The 11,615-nt window shown below is 34.7% G+C and overlaps 2 protein-coding genes across 2 annotated transcripts; both read left to right on the forward strand.

Annotated features, from left to right (window-relative positions):
• Window positions 1-540: 540 nt before the first annotated feature.
• Window positions 541-6,121, forward strand: LOC132277253 (26S proteasome regulatory subunit 8 homolog A-like). Its single transcript, XM_059779062.1, has 9 exons — window positions 541-889; window positions 1,057-1,154; window positions 2,755-2,979; window positions 3,084-3,146; window positions 3,261-3,424; window positions 3,954-4,110; window positions 4,230-4,328; window positions 4,631-4,741; window positions 5,702-6,121. Exons 1-9 carry the CDS (start codon window positions 694-696, stop codon window positions 5,840-5,842), a joined length of 1,254 nt encoding a protein of 417 aa, XP_059635045.1. The 5' UTR covers window positions 541-693; the 3' UTR covers window positions 5,843-6,121.
• Window positions 6,122-7,847: 1,726 nt separating this feature from the next.
• LOC132277254 (EG45-like domain containing protein) lies at window positions 7,848-9,678 on the forward strand. Its single transcript, XM_059779063.1, has 3 exons — window positions 7,848-8,067; window positions 8,186-8,486; window positions 9,344-9,678. The coding sequence occupies exons 1-3, from the start codon at window positions 7,953-7,955 to the stop codon at window positions 9,348-9,350; spliced, it is 423 nt and encodes a 140-aa protein (XP_059635046.1). The 5' UTR covers window positions 7,848-7,952; the 3' UTR covers window positions 9,351-9,678.
• The last annotated feature ends 1,937 nt before the right edge of the window (window positions 9,679-11,615 follow it).

Genomic DNA, 11,615 nt, shown 5'->3' on the forward strand with positions numbered 1-11,615 from the left:
TAACCCTTCATAGCCGATCTGCTTGTCTTCTTCATTCGACGCTCTATTGAAGACCAACCTCCATTGAAGACCATGGGTTGGTGATTCACAATAGAAGATCCGATTCTCGTTTGGTAGCTGTTGGTGAAGGTGAAAGACGGCGAGCTCGGGACGTTGCTAATGTACAAGAGGCAAGTGGCTGTTAGAGAAGGGCATAATAGGAAGAGGCACTTTGTGTCAATTTTGACCAAAAAGTGGTATGAGGGGCTTATTTGTACTTTTTAAAATTTTTATGGACTAAAATACTTATTTTCAAAAAGGAGGGACTATTTGTACACAAAACCTATATTATAGGTTTTTTTTTTTTTTTTTTTGGCACTCAACCCTTTTTTTTTTTTCCTTCTCTGTTTTTTTTTTTTTTTTTTTTTTTTTTAATCCAATTCTAATTCCAAATTCCAAAAGGATTTGGTTCCAAACAAAAACCGGAAATACTGCAGCAAAAAACATAAAATATAAAACAAAAAAAATATTACATATATAATAATAATAGGAGTAATAAAATTCTACTGTACTTGTGTGATTTAAAAGCTTGCGGAGATCCTCAGAGAAAAAGCACCGACGTTAGACGATAGACGAAGCGCAGCGATTAGTTGCAGTTGTAGTAGGTTCGTTTTGCTAATCAAAATCGTCAATTCCTATCTAATCAACCCGACTATGGCGACCACAGAGGTAGAGACGATCCGAATGGAAGGAACGCACGGGGAGACTTGTTCAGCGAAGACGATGAAGCAAGGCGAGGGTTTGAGGCAATACTATCTCCAGCACATTCACGATCTGCAACTCCAAGTTCGCCTGTCGACTCACAATCTCAATCGACACGAAGCCCAGCGTAACGACTTCAATTCCAGAGGTATTACCCCCTGACCCTAACCCTAATTTTTCAATTCATTCATTTTTGTGGGAAGTACTTGACATGAATTGCTTTCCTCAGGAAGATTGAAATAAAGTATACTACTTTTTAATATTGAGTTGGTCAACAAATTTTTTTTAATTTATTTTTAAATGTATAATGGACAGTGAGGATGCTTAAGGAAGAATTACAGCTGCTTCAGGAGCCTGGATCATATGTTGGCGAAGTCGTCAAAGTTATGGGCAAATCAAAGGTTTTAGTGAAAGTAAGTGGTACATTAGATGTCTGTGTGTGTTTATTTGAATGAATCTTTTATGTGTCTACAGTCTGAAATTTGGTTATAATACTAAATCATGGATTAGGCTTGTTTATATTATTAGAACATTATAGCTTTTTAATTGCATGCTACTCTAATAACCGGTTGTGCAAAAAAAATGAAGCTTCGGTATTGATTGATGTTCATAAGTCGAAAGCGATTTTGCTAATTTAATAAGTTGGACACTGAAAGTCTAATTCTTTTGGAATCAATTTTCATCAAACAATTAGAGTCCATGCATGCATATAGCCGTTGACATTGAGCATGGGGTCAGATGTAATAGTTTAATATTCATACCTGCTTGTTAGGATCTTTAAACTTCTCTGTGAAAGGAAGTGATTTTTGGAAAAAAGGAAAAGGAATTAACGCCGTAGCAATTTTGGTAAGAGAGGTGAGCCAGGTGCATTTTTCATAAGATTTTGATGGCTATACTTTTGTTGTTGTTTGAATTCTTAAAAATTTCTTAAACATTTTGAACCAACTTTACTTTCATGGTTATAATTGCTTTACCTTAAGCCAATTTTCAAAATATTAATTTCTCTATGCATATAATGTCATGTTTGTAATGCTCAGTTTGTTTCAACTTGGAGCTTTTTCCAGAAAATACTCTATATTTTTAGTATAACTTCCAAAAATTGAAAATTAGCCACCTTTTTCCCATCAAGTCATTTTTCTATAAGATACTCTAGACTCATATGTCCAAACATTAGACATGCATTGCTATAGCCTATATACATGCGTATATACATACATGCATACAAATTCTAATGTATGTGCAGTTATACTCTCGACTCATATGTCCAAACGTTAGACATGCATTGCTGTAGCCTATATACATGCGTATATACATATATGCATACAAATTTTAATGTACGTGCAGTTATACTTATGCGCATGTATGGTTTCATATTCATGATTATGTATAATCTATATGGAATTATGGATGGTTACTTTCATGTTTACTTACATGTGTATGTTAATTATATTCAAAGCTTGATTAAGAAGAGAATGACTTCTTTCATGTCAAGTGTTTTAAATGATACAAGTTTACTAGCATAAAATATTATACAACAAAATGAATTCAGTTTAAGTTTCTAGAAATTTTCAAAAATTAATTCCACTTTCCAAGTGACCTCAACTAACTTTAAATTTTACAATCTAGCTCTTCCACTTCTTGTACAATTTTTTTACTTATGCAATGCCCACATTGGGGATGAACTGATTTTGGATCAGTACCGAATGTATTTCAAAATAATGTGAGACATATCGGACCTGCAGATTTTTGTTTTCGATAACTGAAAATCAGAAAACTGTACAAAAATCTGTTTGCTTAACGATTTCTGGAAACTGTTTTATGAAAACTCAGTTGCAAAAGGGTTGTTTTCAGACAGTTTTCTGTTTTCTAAGTTCTTGAGAACTGCTTTTAGGAAACTGAACCAAGCAGATCCCTAATTGCTCTTGTCTGAATTATAGCAGAGTGTGGTCGAAATCCTTAATTTTTAATTCCATCTCCATCAGTTGATAGAACAGGTTTTTTTCTTTTTTTCAGGTTCACCCCGAAGGAAAATATGTTGTTGATATTGATAAAAGCATTGATATTACTAAGATCACACCATCAACTAGGGTTGCCCTCCGTAATGACAGCTATGTTCTTCATTTGATTTTACCCAGCAAAGTGGATCCTCTGGTCAACCTTATGAAAGTTGAAAAAGTTCCTGATTCTACATATGATATGATTGGTGGGCTAGACCAGCAAATTAAAGAGATAAAGGAGGTCTCTCTCGTGCATGTTTATATATTTTTATATTTATCGTTTTCTTCGAAGTGTAATGTTTATCAGTTTATTTATTTCTTCCTACCTGTTTTTATTATTTAAAGGTCATTGAGCTTCCAATCAAACATCCCGAGTTATTTGAGAGTCTTGGAATAGCTCAACCAAAGGTACTTTCACATTGCTAAGTTATTACAGATGTTCACTCCTTGATTCTGAGGACATTAATATATAACCAGATCCAAATGCTAAGTTTTTTTCCACCTCTTTCTCTCATATTATAGGGAGTCCTGCTTTATGGGCCACCCGGTACTGGGAAAACATTGTTGGCCAGGGCCGTGGCTCATCACACTGATTGTACTTTCATCAGGGTTTCTGGTTCTGAGCTAGTTCAGAAATACATTGGAGAGGGCTCTCGAATGGTTAGAGAACTCTTTGTGATGGCCAGGTTTGTTTTGAATAACTTATATGAAGGCCTCATACATGCATGATTACAACTGCTGATACATCATTTCCATTTTCAGTTTTACATTTACTTTGATTTTGGCTTCTATACATGGAGGCTTCTTCTTTTCATTGGAAAACCAATTCAGGACACGGGAATGACATTAAATGAGGGAATACTTATTGTGATTATTTGATTCATTCATTGCTGAAGTGTGCGCGCACAAATATACATGATGAGACTTATATGTTCAGTCTATTTTGGCCAGTGGCATCATGTAAAAAAAAAAAAAAAATGCAGAGGAAGCCATTTTTGTTTTGGGGATAATATTTTATCAACAAAGATCAATCATAAATTCATAATGTGTCGAATTGCTAAAGTATAGCCCATGCCCACAGAATGAATGAATTGCAAAATGATCAAGCAATTATATGTACTGGTAGCCTATGTTTTTGGTTAATAAGCTGTTGCACCCTAATTATTTTGCTTAGTATCTTACTTGTATGGTTTTGGGCTTTCTTATTGTTCACAGGGAACATGCTCCATCTATCATATTTATGGATGAAATTGACAGTATTGGATCTGCTCGGATGGAATCTGGAAGTGGCAATGGTGACAGTGAAGTTCAGAGGACTATGCTGGAGCTTCTCAACCAGCTAGATGGCTTTGAAGCGTCGAACAAGATCAAGGTAATGCGTTATATCTCCTTAAAATATTGCAGATTGAGCGAAGTGGCAAAACAGTATTATAGTCCTGGATACTGTTCCTTCTGTTTGCTCACTACTGATTATGGTATGTACTGGCACAGGTTCTGATGGCCACGAACCGTATTGATATTCTGGATCAAGCGCTGCTTAGACCCGGACGAATTGACAGGAAGATTGAATTCCCAAATCCTAATGAAGAGGTATGCGCTCTAGTTGCCGAAATATCCTTTCCGTGCTGCACAGGGTGGATGTAAAGTATCAGTGCTTATATACATATATATATATATATATATTCTCAACACCATGTAACCATGTCTGTGACCATCTCAGGCTTGTTATATATAAAAGTATTACTGCACATACGTTAGAATATTTGTTCTTTCACATGAGAATTCTTCTTAAATGATGGTACTTTTCTGATAGCTGCTTTGGTGAATAACCAAGTGATCTGTATATGCTATGATCTGTATACATAATTGATTTGTTAATTATTTCTTTTCAGTCTCGTTTCGATATCTTAAAAATACATTCCAGAAGGATGAATTTAATGCGTGGTATTGATTTGAAGAAGATTGCAGAGAAGATGAATGGTGCATCAGGCGCAGAGCTCAAGGTGTGTTTTACCCCCTATATGAATGTCTTTCGTCTCTTGGCTTTAGATGTATTTTACCTATTCTCTTGTTTACCAGACAAACAAATGGAAGTTTTTTTCTAGTTGTATTCTTTTTTTTTCCTTTCATATTTTAAAGCCATTTGGCAAAGATTTAAAGCATAAATTCTGTTACTTGCTCAGGATTATAATATTGTAACTGGCATATAGGGGTGGGCATGGGGAGAGTGACCCAACTGGCTGTAGTGGCGCGGACCGTCCTTTAAGCATGTTTTGTTTAAAATGATATTCCTATAGGGCTGGATTGGACAAAGATTTTTTGCACCTAATTGATTTTTAGACCAGGCTTAGGTTTTTAAAGTTTTGTCCAATCTGGCCCAGCATAGCTATTATGTAGTTATTTGACAATATATACATATATATAATGTAGCATGTTCACATAATTAACTAAAATATAATAGGTATCATGTATTTCTTTTACTTGGATCTCTCCTCTAGAGTTGGGCTTCGGTTATAGCGTAACCACGACGGCCGGCTTAGGATGACTATTTTGAGAATGAAATCTGGTCAGGCCAGGCTTACTAAAATGGTTTACGAACATATGATGCCGGCCCTGCCCACACCAGCTAATTGCCATATGCGGGGATTCTTTAATCAACAATGTGTTTATAATATATGTATAATATGTTGAAAAACTCTATTTGAAAATCTATTGTAACAGTTATCTGTCCTTAATTTTTGATTGAGATTAAAATAATAATAATAATAATAATAATAATAATCTTCTAAGTACCATTTATTTAATAGTTGAAGCTGTATATATATTTTCTGATGTTTGCACCACTTATGATGTAATAATACACTTTCCCCCAATCTATTTAGAATGAGATGTCATGCTTGTGGAATATGCTTGCTCTTGATGATTGTACACTTATGCTTGCTTGCTTCTGTATATATATATAGGCTGTGTGCACTGAAGCAGGAATGTTTGCTCTGAGGGAAAGGAGGGTTCATGTAACACAGGAAGATTTTGAGATGGCAGTGGCAAAGGTAATGAAGAAGGAGACGGAGAAAAACATGTCCCTGCGGAAGCTGTGGAAGTAAATGCGTTCTTTGTATTCTCATTATTATGTTCCTTAAGCGGACGATACCCAAGGACCGATCCAATTGGTGTCCCACTCTTGGTGAATGAAGTTACATGTGCTGCCAGCTGCCTCTAGATGTAATAGTACTATATCCACTTTTCAATTTTCATTAAATGACACTTCCATATCTTGTCGAAGATGGTTTGAAATGTTCACACTAGCATATTCTGACTGGCAGGATGGTTACCTAGTTTGTGGAATTTTTTTTAAGAACCATTAATATTGGGCATTTAGAAAATCTCGGCGTAACCGAAATCCAACAAATTATCCAAATTCATATTTAATGAACATATCCACCCCAACTGATAAGAAGACTAAGGCTCAGTTTAGTAGAGTGGGTTTGAAGGGAAGGGGAAGGGAAGGTGATGGAGGGTTATAAAAAAATTGTGTTTGGGTAAAGTGAGTGGAGGGAAAGGGAAGGAGAGGGAAGGGTTTGGAGGGTTAACTTGTGCCTCAACTTAGCTTTCCAAAATTGGGAAGAAATGAAGGGAAAGGGAGGGAGAGGCTTGGTGTGTGATTTCAGATGTCAATTTTGCCCTTGATTAGTTGATGTAGCAGTTGCAGAGAGAGAGAGGGACGGCGAATAGGAATTGGAACAGCGGCGATGGAAACTGATATGGGTTTTGATTCTTTGAACAATCTGAAATTGGGTTTTGATTTTTTAAACAATCTGAGTTTTGAAGTTTTGATTCTTTGAACAATCTGAGTTTTTATTTTTTGAATAATCTGGGTTTTGTAGTAGTTTGTAGTTGCAGAGAGAGAGAGAGAGAGAAGTTCAGCAAGTTCGGCTTTGAGATGGAACGAATATATATATCTATAGCTATATATATATATATATATATATATATATATATATATATTTTAAAATATAAAAGGGCATAATAATAAATTTTTAAAAATAATTTTCCTTTCTATCCTTCCTTTTCTTTTCCCAAACATGATTATTATCCTTCTTTTTCTTTTCCTTCCTTAATCAACCAAACACAATACCAAATTAAAATTATTCTTCCCTTCCCTTCCTTTCTCTTTCCTTCATAACTAATGTTATTATTTTCTTTTAAATTCATCCAACCAAACATAGCCTACCAGGTATGACCATGCCAGGGGAGGGACAATGTCTCCATGGGTAGGTTTTTCATTTTTAAATGATTGCAGCTATGATTGACTGCAATGCAGCGCAACTTATGCCATCCTTGTTTGCGTTCACACCTGACCTAGCAATATGTATGTTGACTTATGTTGTTTCTAGAATCCAAATTGTCAAGTTGTCCCACAATACAAGAAAATAGTATATATTACAACCATGCCCTTAAATTAACACCAACGCCAAGTTTAGCATTTTTCTCACGCCATCAGGTACGATTCCTATTCTGAACTTAATCGATAAGAGGTACTAAGGCTTCCTCGTGTGGGACGAACTAAGTTACAAATAATATATATTTTTTTGTAAATTAGTAATGATTAGTAGCAGTTTTCGATTATACGCCAAGTATTAATGAATTTAGTTGGAATTGAACATTTTAATTTTTATGGACAAGGTTGCATTATTAATTAGTACAGTTGTACCTGGCGGACCAGTCGAGGCCATATGGCATCTGACAATGAGTTGAAAATTTGTCATCGGGGGCCGAATATTCAATCTCATCAACACTGGACTACCATCCAATTTATTTGTTTTTTTGGATACAATGATAGAAGTTAAAAAAATTAGATAACATGAAAATATGGATGCAAAATGGATAAACAATAGGTAATAAACATATAAAGTTTTTCTTCATATGCAATTATTGCTTGATTAACGGATAAAACAATGTGCTCCATATAGATATATAATGTAAAGAAACAGTGATAGTAATGGAGTAATGGGTTACAATCATGAATGTGGGTGGGGTAATTAATCCCGCGTTGTGAGTTGGCATTTGACTGGTCAATTTGGAAAATTATATATATGACATCTCCACCTATCCACCCCCGCCAAACTAAGAATCCTAATCCAATTTATTAAGATGACATAACATAACATTAGTGGTTGCAGAGTTGCTAATTTCTGAGTCTATTTCATTGTCCACATGTCTAACATTCATCCACAATGGCTACCATTCATTTTCTTCATCATCTCCCAGCTCCTCAATACCTCTCATGGCGATGTTGGCACCACTGCCCGATACAGTCCACCATATTTACGTAAGTGTGTGTGTGTGTGTATATATATATATACACCAAATGCTACATATACATATATATTACAGCTTATAAGTTGGTGTGATTAGTAGTAATATTGGGTTTGGATATATATGTATAGCGACGGCGTGTTATGGGAATGATCCGTCACAGTTTCCATCGAGCAATTTGTTTGCAGCAGCTGGGGATGGAATATGGGACAATGGGGCAGCTTGTGGGAGACAATACTTGGTGAGATGCATAAGTGCGTCACAACCCGGAACTTGTGTTCCTGACAAAACTATTCAGATTAGGATTGTTGATTACGCTCTCTCCTCACCTTCTCCCCCCTCAGCACGTCCCACCACCATGCTTTTATCTGAAACTGCCTTTGGGACCATTGCAAACTCTTCCGTTCCCTTAATCAACATTGAATTTCAACAGTACGTTATTCTCTCTCTCTCTCTCTACATATATTCATATTCTGCACCAGGCCCTGCGTCCGGTACTTGGTCACTGTTGGGGTTACATTTTGATCCACATAAGAACTTGAATGCCAAATTGGAATTTTGGATCATATATCTTAGTTTAAATTTAATTTTAGCTGATCTCATTTCCAACTTTTTTTTTTTTTTCCCTAGTTCCATGCGTTTTAATTTTTCTATTTTTTATTTATTTATTTTTATTAAATGTGCAATAACTCAAGTGATACAAATCGAGGTTCGAACTTCAGTTAAAGTATAAATTTACTTAACCTTTCTAAAAAAAAAAAAAAACTTTTATTCTCACATTTCTTCTTTGTTGAGATCTCCTAAACAAGGCTATTTTTAGTTGATGGGCGCACATAATATAGGAAGAGATTAGTGTTTGGGAACCTTTTGGTATGCTTAAACCCCTTGTAAGCCCCGTTAATCCTTTCAAATGGTAGTGTTTGGGGAGCTTTGAAAGGCTTTAATTTAAAAGCTCTTTTAAGACCAAGTTATTTCAATTTTTTTTTTTTTTTAATTAAATACGCTTACAATATTGGTTTCTATATGAAATTGAACCCTTCATTCTTCTTTGGAATGCGATGAAGTATCATAAGATTTCACCGTCTACTTGAATTAAAATGTTGAAGTAAATTGTTACCAAACTCTGCTAATTAATTATACGAAGTATCTGTGAGATAAAAGAAAGTAAGAGGCGCTCCCTTGTTTATATTTGACCTGCATAACCAATCATCAACTTTAAATGTATTTTTCAAAAATTTAAAAGCGTTTGCTGATAGAAAGTAAAATTGTGTCTACTATGGTCAATGCAGGTTATGATGTGGGAAGAAGATATTTTAAAACCTTGCTCTGATTGAGGGGGAAATGAAGTAAATTCCAAGCAAGTTTGTTCTTTGTTAACCACCGGCCGGCCCACTGATTGGTTGTATGAAAATTCTCTTGTGATACATATATATATAATATATATAATATGAGTGTTCTTTCCTTTTACGTCAGTGTTATGTCCTAATCACACATGAAGCTTTGTAAGAGGAAGTTTCCTATATGTTTCCTTCCTTGGAAGATTCGGTTTGGACGAGTCATCATTAGGTGGAGATTGTGTTTCATACTAATTAATAGTAAATGATATCAGGATGATTATTTGTCACATTATAGAAAATTATTAGGTCAAATGCAAATTTTTCACGTTAAGCAATATTTCTACATGGTCAATTTACTAGGATTGTTTATAATCAAGTCAATTCACATGTAAGCTTTAAGGTTTTAATTCACAAAATTCAATTCAAATCAATTAATTTATTTTTATTTTTATTTTTTAGAATCGTGGTTACATGAAAATAATCAGGTCAATTTTTTAAAAACTAAAATATTTCATAAACTGACCAAATATCTTAAGAATAAATAATTTATACTTCAAAGATACCATTAAAATACAAAAGGAAGGATGCAAATCTTGATCTTACCAATATATTGATGGTGATGTTTCTCTTCTTATTTGTCATTGTTGTAACTTTTATTTTTGTTTTTATTTCAACAGCACGAGAGGGAGTTTCTCTCTCCCTAACTTTGCTCGATCCACTAAAAATTAAATTATTTGGGTTAAAAATAGTTTGAAATAAATAGATTCGTGTAGCATGCATTTAAATGAGTGATTTAGCTTTAAATTATGCTCTGATTTGAAAATATTCAGGGTAAATTGCACGAATTTCTTATAATTTGTCATAATTATAAAAAATTTTCTTATAATTTAAAAAATTATACGTTTCCTGAAAATGAAATATTGTTACAACATGCATGTAGTCTCAAGTTACCAAATGCATTCTTCTTACATACAAGAGACTCAGTAGGAACGAGAATCTCAGCTGATTAGGATAAGTCGAAGTTTCCCACTTCTGTTTCAACATTCTAAAGAGAGCCAGATGTATACTTGCACCACCATCCACAGTGATGGAGCTCATGAAGAAAAACCTCTCCTCCAAGTGACGACCGTCAAAAGGACTAGCTGACCTGTCTAATTTACTAAAATACCCTCAAATTATCTCTCATCTCTTTCTCCCTCTAACTTCTCTATATAAACTCATTTTTTGGAGAGACTCTGTTGTAGTGTCGTTGGTGCTTGATTATTAGCTCGAGAGAAGTGATCGGGGGTGCTTGAAACAGTGGTCGATGACTCCGGTGTGCAGGTGAAGTGATGTCGAGGTCACCGGAGAAGTTGTTTGGGTTGATTGATTTCAGTGCCGTTGCGATGATCTCTGACGAGCTGTTCGGATTCGTTACCGTGTGTCTTAACGTGGTTGAGAAGGACACTGATGGAGCCAACAACGAGTTTTTGGCGGGGAGGAAGACCTTGGTGATGATGATGCACCCAAAAAACACATAAGAAAAAGGAAAGAGATCATAGAGAATTTTATGTTACTGCCATGGGTTTTTACTTTTTGGGAAAGTGAATTATCAGCATATATGTATGTGTGTGTGGAGCCGTGTGCGTATGTTTGGTCAACATAGTCGCTCAATGGTTTATGATGACTTCTATATATGGCGGCAGTTGGAACTCTAAATGATCGACGGTTAAAAAGGGAGGTTTGTGCAGTTTAATTTTATTATAAGATAAGTTTTTGTAATTATGATAAATTATAAGGGATATTCATACGATTAATTCAGTATTTATGCACATGCAAGAATTTAGAGGGGGTAACATTAAACAATGTCAAGATATTTTTTATTTTTTTTACCAAAATAATAAGTGAAAAAACTTAAATTAGTATTGATTGATATTTTTTTTTTCTAAAAAATTCTAATAATAATAATGAAATGAAAATTCAAACTTGAACACTTTGACTACAAGGACCACATGCCCTACTCTGTGTATCACACCACACCCTTTACTCGACATATTTGTAATTGTTATGGACTATCTTTTGATATATGAAAGAAGTTGCGACACAGTTATTTGCAAAGAAAATTTATGAAAGTAGATTTCCGAAAAAAAGTCTGTAGATGGCCACAAGTCAACTAATAAAACAAAAGGCTGAGAGGTCAACAGCAAGATAATACAAAGTTATTACGCAAATCATTATCATATGC

This window comes from Cornus florida, unplaced genomic scaffold (genome assembly GCF_030987335.1).
Source record: "Cornus florida cultivar Cherokee Brave unplaced genomic scaffold, ASM3098733v1 CherokeeBrave_3.0.0_Hap2_Chr10, whole genome shotgun sequence".
In the NCBI taxonomy this organism is placed as follows: domain Eukaryota; kingdom Viridiplantae; phylum Streptophyta; class Magnoliopsida; order Cornales; family Cornaceae; genus Cornus; species Cornus florida.